The sequence below is a fragment of the Littorina saxatilis genome, linkage group LG1 (assembly GCF_037325665.1).
Source record: "Littorina saxatilis isolate snail1 linkage group LG1, US_GU_Lsax_2.0, whole genome shotgun sequence".
Taxonomy (NCBI): Eukaryota; Metazoa; Mollusca; class Gastropoda; order Littorinimorpha; family Littorinidae; genus Littorina; species Littorina saxatilis.
The window spans coordinates 109,612,996-109,626,060 of NC_090245.1; the positions used below are offsets into that span (position 1 = coordinate 109,612,996).

The window sequence follows — 13,065 nt, forward strand, 5'->3', positions numbered from 1 at the left end:
TATGGGACCAAATGTGTCTCATGATGAAAGCATAACATGTGCCCCACATAATTTTTAAGTTTGAAACAGTTATCTTCCATAGTTCAGGGTCAAGGTCACTTCAAAATATGTATACAATCCAACTTTGAAGAGCTCCTGTGACCTTGACCTTGAAGCAAGGTAAACCAAACTGGTATCAAAAGATGGGGCTTACTTTGCCCTATATATCATATATAGGTGAGGCATTCAATCTCAAAAACTTCAGAGAAAATGGGAAAAATGGGAAAAATAGCTGTTTTTTAGACAACATTTATGGCCCCTGCGACCTTGACCTTGAAGCAAGGTCAAGATGCTATGTATGTTTTTTGGGGCCTTGTCATCATACACCATCTTGCCAAATTTGGTACTGATAGACTGAATAGTGTCCAAGAAATATCCAACGTTAAAGTTTTCCGGCCGGCCGGCCGGCCGGACGGACGGACGGACGGACGACTCGGGTGAGTACATAGACTCACTTTTGCTTCGCATGTGAGTCAAAAAAGCATACACCTTTCAAATTTTTGAGAGAAAAAAAAGATACAAAATCTAGCATCTCATAATGCAAATCTCATAAAATGATCTGTGGAGATTTCAAAATGCCACAAATCTGTCAGTCGGTGAAAACATCTCATGTCTGTATGTGCTCGAAAAGGCTAGCCAAAAATAACATTGCATTCACAGGAAAATGTCTCTCCCTTAAACAGTTGGGTTTCTTCCCTAAATCCCTATGATATCTTCTTCCTCAAAGACTCTGCAATTCAATTTTCAAGCATATAATTTTCAATATACAAATATCTAGAAGATTATTCTTAAGACAAGGCTGACACATCAGAATCACAGCTCACACAAAACAAACAGCAACAAAACTGTAAAATTACTAAAAAGTCAGAAGCAAACAATAGTGTTGACATGGGAACAACTACAAACAGGAGAGACAAAATGAAGGAGAAAACTAGTACATAACTCAGCATTCCAAGGGTTGTCAATACCATAAAACCTCACACTTTTTCTTGCATTTCAGCACAACAAGAGTTTTTCTCAATGAAAAAAAAGTACCTGCTATTCAGAATTTTTTGTGGGACAGAGTTTTTTTCCACACTCGATTATTGACGTCTAACTCTGACATCAAGTCTGAGTAGCAATTATGACTCACAGCTTCAATAACAGGAGCTCTAGAGAACAAAAACGTTTGTGTACTGACACTTTGACTCAAACTGAGTCTGACAAGGCTGACAACAGTAGCCATGCTTGTTGAGAGATTCACTTCTTTCAGGGAAGTGACGGAACAAAACTAAATGACACGACATCCTGTGTGAATAACGCCACAGTCTGTATCTTTTGAAGCAATGAAGCAATGAATTCTTCGTGATGTCTCTCTGTGTCTACATGCGCAAATAGTTTGTCCTTTCTGTCTTGTCTGTACACAACTCTGACATTATTATTTCAGACTCGCAAGCCCCATGGGTGAGCCATTTTCCAGTGATAGATTAACTCGCATAAGGAAACAGTACGATCTTCTGGATGCCGTTTGAAATATCCTCAATGTCGACAAACGTTCAAAGGGAACAAATAGGTTACACCGGTGAAAAGAAAGTGAAGTGTGCATTTTTCCGGCTGTTCTAATATTGAAAATGCATAAGACAGTTGAACAAAAAGCCTAACAAAAATAAAGTAAAATATAACAACGTGCATCTGTTTACAGAAGGTAGAGTTCTGACAAAAACACTAAGCGTCTGCTATGTGCAACACACAAAACACACTTTCAGTAAACCAGAGTCTCTGCCACAGAATCCATTCCTTAATATCATATTTCAACAGAATAGGATTGAACATTTCATCTCACACTACATTGTACCACTTTCAAGTTTACAAACTTCTCACTCTTTGTCTCCGAAGAGGATTTTGAAAAAAACAATCAAACAACCTCATGTTGGATGTTTCATTCTAAAAAAAACTACAAACTTTAACATGAAGTCATTTTTCTCAAATACTGCAAGTGTACAATTACAATTTACTCCCCAAATTCTGTATTCATGGCATTTACAACTTATCGTGTAAAAAAAAAAAAAGTTGTCAGAAGACTGAAAATGTTGTTTTCTACGTTTTGTGTGCTACTTTTTTTGCAAGAAAAAAACTAATTTGCAAAATTGCACATCAGTAACTCTAAACATCACAGCAGACAGAAACTACGAAAAACAAATATGGTTACAAAAATACATACACAGTAGATCACAAATACACTGCATAATACATCAAAGCATGCCTACTTCCTTTCTCCTATCAGTTTTCTTATTATCATTTTTATTCTTACAAAAATATTTTGTGATGATTTGACAAATGTACAACAGTGACACAAGACATCAAAGACTTACCGAAGCCTAATAAAGGGTGAAGGTGATAAAACACAAGTTCAAAGGTTAAACACAACATACACATGTACACATACACGCGTGGCTATAGTCCACTTAACATTCTTCCAGTGCTTAAAATCAAAGCAAAGACCCTGTATTACTGAACCACAAACATGCAAGCTTGTCGATAAACACTACAGCCTTTACAGAAGCTGGACTTCCTGCTTTAATAATAACAATAATACAGACTATTTTTAGAACGCATGTATCCTTGCTCAGAGCGCTGTACAAAGCGCTTTACATTCCATTATCCTTTTTTTCCCCTTTATCGTTTCAACTTCCACAAATAATGTACGCAGATCATAATTTATTCATAATATTAGTTTATCAAAATCATTTCTTTACAGCAGGTAAACAGATAAAAGAAAAAAGTGACATTGACAGTGAGTGACCAGATGAGTAGGAGAGGGTTCACAGACAAGGGAAGTAATCCACTAAGATGCTTGCTGTCTCGCCAGTTGAGCAAGAGAGGGCTAACAGACAAGGGAAGTAACCACTAAGATGCTTGCTGTCTCGCCAGTTGAGCAAGAGAGGGCTAACAGACAAGGGAAGTAACCACTAGGATGCTTGCTGTCTCGCCAGTTGAGCAAGAGAGGGCTCACATACAAGGGAAGTAACCACTAAGGTGCTTGCTGTCTCGCCAGTTGAGCAAGAGAGGGCTAACAGACAAGGGAAGTAACCACTAAGGTGCTTGCTGTCTCGCCAGTTGAGCAAGAGAGGGCTAACAGACAAGGGAAGTAACCACTAAGGTGCTTGCTGTCTCGCCAGTTGAGCAAGAGACGGCTCACAGACAAGGGAAGTAACCACTAAGGTGCTTGCTGTCTCGCCAGTTGAGCAAGAGAGGGCTAACAGACAAGGGAAGTAACCACTAAGGTGCTTGCTGTCTCGCCAGTTGAGCAAGAGAGGGCTAACAGACAAGGGAAGTAACCACTAAGGTGCTTGCTGTCTCGCCAGTTGAGCAAGAGAGGGCTAACAGACAAGGGAAGTAACCACTAAGATGCTTGCTGTCTCGCCAGTTGAGCAAGAGAGGGCTCACAGACAAGGGAAGTAATCCACTAAGATGCTTGCTGTCTCGCCAGTTGAGCAAGAGAGGGCTAACAGACAAGGGAAGTAACCCACTAAGGTGCTTGCTGTCTCGCCAGTTGAGCAAGAGACGGCTCACAGACAAGGGAAGTAATCCACTAAGATGCTTGCTGTCTCGCCAGTTGAGCAAGAGAGGGCTAACAGACAAGTGAAGTAATCCACTAAGGTGCTTGCTGTCTCGCCAGTTGAGCAAGAGAGGGTTCACAGACAAGGGAAGTAACCACTAAGGTGCTTGCTGTCTCGCCAGTTGAGCAAGAGACGGCTCACAGACAAGGGAAGTAACCACTAAGGTGCTTGCTGTCTCGCCAGTTGAGCAAGAGAGGGCTAACAGACAAGGGAAGTAACCACTAAGGTGCTTGCTGTCTCGCCAGTTGAGCAAGAGAGGGCTAACAGACAAGGGAAGTAATCCACTAAGATGCTTGCTGTCTCGCCAGTTGAGCAAGAGAGGGCTCACATACAAGGGAAGTAACCACTAAGGTGCTTGCTGTCTCGCCAGTTGAGCAAGAGAGGGCTCACATACAAGGGAAGTAACCACTAAGGTGCTTGCTGTCTCGCCAGTTGAGCAAGAGAGGGCTAACAGACAAGGGAAGTAACCACTAAGGTGCTTGCTGTCTCGCCAGTTGAGCAAGAGACGGCTCACAGACAAGGGAAGTAACCACTAAGATGCTTGCTGTCTCGCCAGTTGAGCAAGAGAGGGCTAACAGACAAGGGAAGTAACCACTAAGGTGCTTGCTGTCTCGCCAGTTGAGCAAGAGACGGCTCACAGACAAGGGAAGTAACCACTAAGGTGCTTGCTGTCTCGCCAGTTGAGCAAGAGAGGGCTAACAGACAAGTGAAGTAATCCACTAAGGTGCTTGCTGTCTCGCCAGTTGAGCAAGAGAGGGTTCACAGACAAGGGAAGTAACCACTAAGGTGCTTGCTGTCTCGCCAGTTGAGCAAGAGACGGCTCACAGACAAGGGAAGTAATCCACTAAGATGCTTGCTGTCTCGCCAGTTGAGCAAGAGAGGGCTAACAGACAAGGGAAGTAACCACTAAGATGCTTGCTGTCTCGCCAGTTGAGCAAGAGAGGGCTAACAGACAAGGGAAGTAACCACTAAGGTGCTTGCTGTCTCGCCAGTTGAGCAAGAGACGGCTCACAGACAAGGGAAGTAACCACTAAGGTGCTTGCTGTCTCGCCAGTTGAGCAAGAGAGGGTTCACAGACAAGGGAAGTAATCCACTAAGATGCTTGCTGTCTCGCCAGTTGAGCAAGAGAGGGTTCACAGACAAGGGAAGTAATCCACTAAGATGCTTGCTGTCTCGCCAGTTGAGCAAGAGAGGGCTAACAGACAAGGGAAGTAACCACTAAGGTGCTTGCTGTCTCGCCAGTTGAGCAAGAGAGGGTTCACAGACAAGGGAAGTAACCACTAAGGTGCTTGCTGTCTCGCCAGTTGAGCAAGAGAGGGCTAACAGACAAGGGAAGTAACCACTAAGGTGCTTGCTGTCTCGCCAGTTGAGCAAGAGACGGCTCACAGACAAGGGAAGTAACCACTAAGGTGCTTGCTGTCTCGCCAGTTGAGCAAGAGAGGGCTAACAGACAAGGGAAGTAATCCACTAAGATGCTTGCTGTCTCGCCAGTTGAGCAAGAGAGGGCTAACAGACAAGGGAAGTAACCCACTAAGGTGCTTGCTGTCTCGCCAGTTGAGCAAGAGAGGGCTCACAGACAAGGGAAGTAACCACTAAGGTGCTTGCTGTCTCGCCAGTTGAGCAAGAGAGGGCTCACATACAAGGGAAGTAACCACTAAGGTGCTTGCTGTCTCGCCAGTTGAGCAAGAGAGGGTTCACAGACAAGGGAAGTAACCACTAAGGTGCTTGCTGTCTCGCCAGTTGAGCAAGAGAGGGTTCACAGACAAGGGAAGTAACCACTAAGGTGCTTGCTGTCTCGCCAGTTGAGCAAGAGAGGGCTCACATACAAGGGAAGTAACCACTAAGGTGCTTGCTGTCTCGCCAGTTGAGCAAGAGAGGGTTCACAGACAAGGGAAGTAACCACTAAGGTGCTTGCTGTCTCGCCAGTTGAGCAAGAGAGGGTTCACAGACAAGGGAAGTAATCCACTAAGGTGCTTGCTGTCTCGCCAGTTGAGCAAGAGAGGGTTCACAGACAAGGGAAGTAACCACTAAGGTGCTTGCTGTCTCGCCAGTTGAGCAAGAGAGGGTTCACAGACAAGGGAAGTAACCACTAAGGTGCTTGCTGTCTCGCCAGTTGAGCAAGAGAGGGCTAACAGACAAGGGAAGTAATCCACTAAGGCGCTTGCTGTCTCGCCAGTTGAGCAAGAGAGGGTTCACAGACAAGGGAAGTAACCACTAAGGTGCTTGCTGTCTCGCCAGTTGGGCAAGAGAGGGTTCACAGACAAGGGAAGTAACCACTAAGGTGCTTGCTGTCTCGCCAGTTGAGCAAGAGAGGGCTCATAAACATGGGAAGTAACCACTAAGGTGCTTGCTGTCTCGCCAGTTGAGCAAGAGAGGGCTAACAGACAAGGGAAGTAACCACTAAGGTGCTTGCTGTCTCGCCAGTTGGGCAAGAGAGGGTTCACAAACAAGGGAAGTAATCCACTAAGGTGCTTGCTGTCTTGCCAGTTGAGCAAGAGAGGGTTCACAGACAAGGGAAGTAACCACTAAGGTGCTTGCTGTCTCGCCAGTTGGGCAAGAGAGGGTTCACAGACAAGGGAAGTAACCCACTAAGGTGCTTGCTGTCTCGCCAGTTGAGCAAGAGAGGGTTCACAGACAAGGGAAGTAACCACTAAGGTGCTTGCTGTCTCGCCAGTTGGGCAAGAGAGGGTTCACAGACAAGGGAAGTAACCCACTAAGGTGCTTGCTGTCTCGCCAGTTGAGCAAGAGAGGGTTCACAGACAAGGGAAGTAACCACTAAGGTGCTTGCTGTCTCGCCAGTTGAGCAAGAGAGGGTTCACAGACAAGGGAAGTAACCACTAAGGTGCTTGCTGTCTCGCCAGTTGGGCAAGAGAGGGTTCACAGACAAGGGAAGTAACCACTAAGGTGCTTGCTGTCTCGCCAGTTGAGCAAGAGAGGGCTAACAGACAAGGGAAGTAACCCACTAAGGTGCTTGCTGTCTCGCCAGTTGAGCAAGAGAGGGTTCACAGACAAGGGAAGTAACCACTAAGGTGCTTGCTGTCTCGCCAGTTGGGCAAGAGAGGGTTCACAGACAAGGGAAGTAATCCACTAAGGTGCTTGCTGTCTCGCCAGTTGAGCAAGAGAGGGCTCATAAACATGGGAAGTAACCACTAAGGTGCTTGCTGTCTCGCCAGTTGAGCAAGAGAGGGCTAACAGACAAGGGAAATAACCCACTAAGGTGCTTGCTGTCTCGCCAGTTGAGCAAGAGAGGGCTCATAAACAAGGGAAGTAACCACTAAGGTGCTTGCTGTCTCGCCAGTTGAGCAAGAGAGGGCTCACAGACAAGGGAAGTAACCACTAAGGTGCTTGCTGTCTCGCCAGTTGAGCAAGAGAGGGTTCACAGACAAGGGAAGTAACCACTAAGGTGCTTGCTGTCTCGCCAGTTGAGCAAGAGAGGGTTCACAGACAAGGGAAGTAATCCACTAAGGTGCTTGCTGTCTCGCCAGTTGAGCAAGAGAGGGCTCACAGACAAGGGAAGTAACCACTAAGGTGCTTGCTGTCTCGCCAGTTGAGCAAGAGAGGGCTAACAGACAAGGGAAGTAACCACTAAGGTGCTTGCTGTCTCGCCAGTTGGGCAAGAGAGGGTTCACAGACAAGGGAAGTAACCACTAAGGTGCTTGCTGTCTCGCCAGTTGAGCAAGAGAGGGCTAACAGACAAGGGAAGTAACCCACTAAGGTGCTTGCTGTCTCGTCAGTTGAGCAAGAGAGGGTTCACAGACAAGGGAAGTAATCCACTAAGGTGTTTGCTGTCTCGCCAGTTGAGCAAGAGAGGGCTCACAGACAAGGGAAGTAACCACTAAGGTGCTTGCTGTCTCGCCAGTTGAGCAAGAGAGGGTTCACAGACAAGGGAAGTAACCACTAAGGTGCTTGCTGTCTCGCCAGTTGAGCAAGAGAGGGCTAACAGACAAGGGAAGTAACCCACTAAGGTGCTTGCTGTCTCGCCAGTTGAGCAAGAGAGGGTTCACAGACAAGGGAAGTAATCCACTAAGGTGCTTGCTGTCTCGCCAGTTGAGCAAGAGAGGGCTCACAGACAAGGGAAGTAACCACTAAGGTGCTTGCTGTCTCGCCAGTTGAGCAAGAGAGGGTTCACAGACAAGAGAAGTAACCACTAAGGTGCTTGCTGTCTCGCCAGTTGAGCAAGAGAGGGCTCACAGACACGGGAAGTAACCCACTAAGGTGCTTGCTGTCTCGCCAGTTGAGAATCAGAGTTCACGGACAAGGGAAGTAACCCACTAAGATGTTTGCCGTCTCACAATAACAGCACTGAGACTAAACGCAAACTATACAACAGAAACTGCGAGCCTGCAGAAATTGTTGGAGAAGATTTGAATGAAGAAGGGGGTAGCCTTTAAACTAAAGCCGCACCAGTATAATCTGTTCCTTTTCTCTTTCTCTCCCTACCCTGCCCCTCCCCTGCTCCCTCCCAACCCGCAAATATTGCTGTTTTATATACAGCCAAGTTACATGTGTATATCTCACTATATTTCTTTGCCCTATCAACAGGACTGGTCATGTGAATTCAATTGTGAGCCAACAATGCCCAGTAATGCATTAACAGTCATGCCATCACCATGAGACCATCAAAAGATTACACACACCTCACAGATGTTCAGACCAAAGTCCTCACTGAACCAACATCCCACACAGACTAACCTACAGGGATTCCAGGGTTTGGAACAGACCAAAGTTCTCACTGAATCAACACCCCACACAGACTAACCTACAGGGATTCCAGGGTTTGGAACAGACCAAAGTTCTCACTGAATCAACACCCCACACAGACTAACCTACAGGGATTCCTGGGTTAGGAACAGACCAAAGTTCTCACTGAACCGACATCCTAAGCAGACCATATATAAACGCTACAGGGTTTTCTGGGTTTTGAACATCAAATACACTGCCATCTTTGTTCCACTGACCTTGATGCGACCTACAGCCTCCTGTGCCTGCATCATGCGCATGGCCTTGGAAGGCTGACCTTCAGACACCAGCTGTGTGGATCCCAGATAGCGCGCCCGGAACAGCACTCCCTCGATCAGCACTTGAGGTCGATCAGGATCGCGCAGAGCCACTGCAACCAGCAAAACACATCGGCATTCAGGCATCCACAAGGCCAACAATATTTGGGATGGTGGGTCGATTGCTTTTTTGTTGTTGGTGGGGTAGGTTGGTTGCTTTTTTTTTTGGGGGGGGGGGATTGGTTTAAGGATTGTTTTTTGTTCTTATTTACACAGGCGCATGTGGCTTTTTACTGGGCGGAAATCGTGAGAGCTGTGTCCCCTGTTGGTAAAGAGTAACTTTGCGCAGTAAAGTCTGCAAATGTGAGTTTTGTCAATTCTAATTTAAATCTTTTTTTTTAAAGGGTAAAAAAAGTTCTATGATCGTGAGAAAAAAATTAGATGAGTCAGGGAATCGTAAACACTGATTTTCTATACTTGTCCTAAGAATTTGACATTTTCAACTCGAGCTCAAGAATGTCTGCCGGTATTTTTTTTCTGCATTAATTTTGGCTTAATGCTGGAGGAGCATTCAGAAACTCTCTCTAGTCTCTCTCTCACTCTCTCTTTGTGAAGTACATGTAATTGATTATAAGGATTTGGAAAGTATGATATGTGACAACCACCACCTATGTATGCAACAATCAGTATCTTCTCTTCAATACTAGCGATTAAAAGGCCTCCTAGTCTAAGACAACTTTTGTTTGTTGTCCCTCATTTCAACAAAGGAAAAAAAAAATATCGCAGCGACTGAAAAAAAGGGAACCTGATGAAATCAAACTATACTGTAGAAACAAAATGATTCCTATACCCGAGTCATTCTTCAGTCAGCTTGATCCTTACAGAAAACAATACTACATGTACAGATGCAAAACAATACTACATGTACAGATGCAAAACGTTTAGTTGCAAGATATAGAATAAGTGTTGCTGTGCAATCAGAATCATCCATAAAAGACACAACTTTAATTCTGGAGATACAGTTATAACTTAATGTTCTGTCACTTTCTTTTTTCTTTTTTAATCATGGTCTTGTCTGACTGCAAGAAACAAACTATGAAGAAACAAACAAGGGTTCCAGACAGCTGATGCTATTTCAAAGGAAAAAAACCTGAACCTGTACCTGTACTATACTAGCTTACCTTACACCTTTACCTGCACGACACCTGCAACGTTGTCCACACCCATTGCATATTGGGTGCCTCTGAGCATTTCAACACTAGCGCTGACCCACTGTTATTGACCCTGACTTATTATTATAGATTTGACCAGCACGCTTTCCCCAGTGAGAAAGCAGCCCCAATTTCCATGAGGGTAACCTCACACAACTAATATCAAATCTTATCCTTTCCTTACTGTCGCCTTCTTTGTGCAAGTACACAGTGTAGAGGGGGAGAACAAGTGCACTCAAGACTTGCAGGATATACATGCCATTGCCACTACTGTTTTGTGCAAGAACCAATCATACAGTCGGGTACATGTGTCACACGTAAGGACGGAATCAGTCAACAATAGCTTGCACTTTAACCATTGCTTAATAAAAATGTGTTTAATCAAGAAAATGTACAAAGTTTAAATCCTTAAAACTTTGTCCAGCATTAAACTAAATATAACTGATCTATAAAATATATGTAATTAGAAACAAAATATTAAACACTACAGGCCTCTTTTTTCCTTTCAAGAGAGAGATCGCAGGTGGGTGTGTGTGTGTGTGTGTGTGTGTGTGTGTGTGTGTGTGTGTGTGTGTGTGTGTGTGTGTGTGTGTGTGTGTGTGTGTGTGTTTCTGAGAGAGAGAAAGAACTTAAAAGAATTAAACTAAGGTCTATAATGTCGGCAGGAAAACGTGCAAGCTGAGGTGCTTACAATAACAAATAAGAGCAGTTACGTCTGCTCTACTTGTATCATTTTACTCTTAATACTGTTACATCAAGCTGAGGTGCTGACAATAACAAATAAGAGCAGTTACGTCTGCTCTACTTGTATCATTTTACTCTTAATACTGTTACATCAAGCTGAGGTGCTTACAATAACAAATAAGAGCAGTTACGTCTGCTCTACTTGTATCATTTTACTCTTAATACTGTTACATCACATTTCTTGCAACACAATCCCTAAAAACGCTGACACAGTCAAGTTTTATTTCCAAACAGTTATTCTACCCCTTACATAAGATACATCACAACTAGAACACATTTGCAAGAAATGGCGTCTCAAAATGACTGGTTTTAGCAGCTCCTATTTGACCTTTATCAGAATCACAGAACTTCCAGTTTTTAATCATACTTTGGGGAGGGAGGGGCTCCTGAAATTGCAAAGTTTAATGTTGTTCCTGTAAATAAAAATGAAAACTGATAACTTAATGTGCATGCAAACCCAACACTTTGGACGAAACACACCATGTCACAAGGGAAAATAAAATAAAATAAAACCAAATGAAACAAAGGTGTAAATGACCAAGCCCACTTTTTGCTCTCAGCGGACCTGGCTGACAAAATTATCCATCAAGTTTATTTCAAGGTTCCCTTCAGTTAAGAAACAAAAATGACAAGAAGAAAAAATCACAACCACTCCCAACAGAACCGGTACCGCTGACACAACTGAAAAACTGCCAACGATTGAGTGGTGAAATTAAATGGAAAGTAATTTGTTTCAGGGTAGAGGCAGAAGAAACGGACTGAAAAGCTGATTCCCACCCAAAAAATAAATAAATAAATAAAAAAAAGAAACGGCTTGAAAAATAAACAAATAAAAAACACCCACAGATGCTCAAAAGAAAAAAGACGAATCCTAACAATCTATAATTGAAAACAAACTCAAAACCCTATTTGAGCTGCCTTATAATGGACATAAAGGAGGTCACCACCACCACATAATTTCTAAACAAATCGTGAAAGCAAAGCAAAGGAAAACTGATACATTGATAAAACCAGGTTTGGCGCCAATGGCGGATTGATGGAAGAAATCCCGTGACAACTCACCGCGGTGTTTGAGTCGGTTAGTCAGGGGCAGAAGACGGGGTCCACAAATAGCCGCAAGGCAAAGATACGCATACATGTGAAGTGTTAGAATAGTATAAGGTGAATTCCGTGAGAAGATAAAAGCATAATCATGTATGGATGTGAGTAAAAGATTAAAAGCATTCTGAACTCATTTAGTAGCAAGAACAAGGTGAATCAGGCTATTATTTCAGTTGGCATATCATGATTCAGATTGAAAAGCTAAGTCTTCATATCATGATTTATATGAAGAAAAGCTAAGTCTTCATATCATGATTCAGATTGAAAAGCTAAGTCTTCATATCAGTCTGCAAAAAGTTTTAAAAGTGCAAAAAGCAGCTTGCAAAAAAAGTAGGTCAAGGCGAAAGTCAGCCCAAGTTAACAAGCAGCTAAATCTGGTACTGAATCCTCTTCAATATAATATTGATATGATACTTCCTGCTCAATAACCTATCTCCTGCCAATCTGACACCCTGCTAGGCACAAAATGAATGGCCTAATTAATGGCCTAAACGAAGAAGCAGAAGGATTTTGTTGTGGTATTTTGCCCAGCAAAACAATCTCTCTTGTCTTCTGACACAGGACTTGTTGCAAAGGAATGTCTAGGGGCCTCCAAGGACTACTGTTCTGTATCAAACTTCCACTGTAAGAGTCTTTGAATTTCGTGGATTTGTGTCAAACTAACCTTCCTTTTCATACACACCATAACAGATCTATATATCAGGCTTTTACGTGTCATACACAACATAACAGATATTTGTAGGGTTTTCAAGGTGATACCCAACATAAAGAGATATCTGTAGGGTTTTCAAGGTGATACCCAACATAGAGATATCTGTAGGGTTTTCAAGGTGATACCCAACATAAAGAGATATCTGTAGGGTTTTCAAGGTGATACCCAACATAAAGAGATATCTGTAGGGTTTTCAAGGTGATACCCAACATAAAGAGATATCTGTAGGGTTTTCAAGGTGATACCCAACATAAAGAGATATCTGTAGGGTTTTCAAGGTGATACCCAACATAAAGAGATATCTGTAGGGTTTTCAAGGTGATACCCAACATAAAGAGATATCTGTAGGGTTTTCAAGGTGATACCCAACATAAAGAGATATCTGTAGGGTTTTCAAGGTGATACCCAACATAAGATATGTCTAGGGTGTTCCAGGTGCCAGGAGCAATCCTTCTAATTGGACACACACCCAAAATGACAGCTCAGGTGCCTTTTCAGCCCAGTTGCAATTATTTGTCCAACTGATTTCATAAAATGACACCTGTGCCATTCTACAGTCATACATGCTTCGTATTCAACATGCATCCAGCATTTGTCATGTCACAAGCTGTATTTATACAACATTCTACTATTTTGTCTAAACTTAGTTTTGAATGTCAAGA

The 13,065-nt window shown here is 43.4% G+C and overlaps 1 protein-coding gene across 3 annotated transcripts in view; it reads right to left on the bottom strand.

The window, feature by feature from the left end:
* Nucleotides 1–13,065, bottom strand: part of LOC138949824 (uncharacterized) — a 209,577-nt gene that overhangs the window by 148,296 nt on the left and 48,216 nt on the right. For 2 of the 3 annotated variants that reach the window (XM_070321607.1, XM_070321603.1), the window contains exon 10: nucleotides 8,597–8,748. In XM_070321607.1, coding sequence (XP_070177708.1) covers nucleotides 8,597–8,748 — 152 coding nt within the window. The remainder of the gene's footprint in view (nucleotides 1–8,596; nucleotides 8,749–13,065) is intronic. The other variant, XM_070321613.1, reaches the window with a different exon arrangement.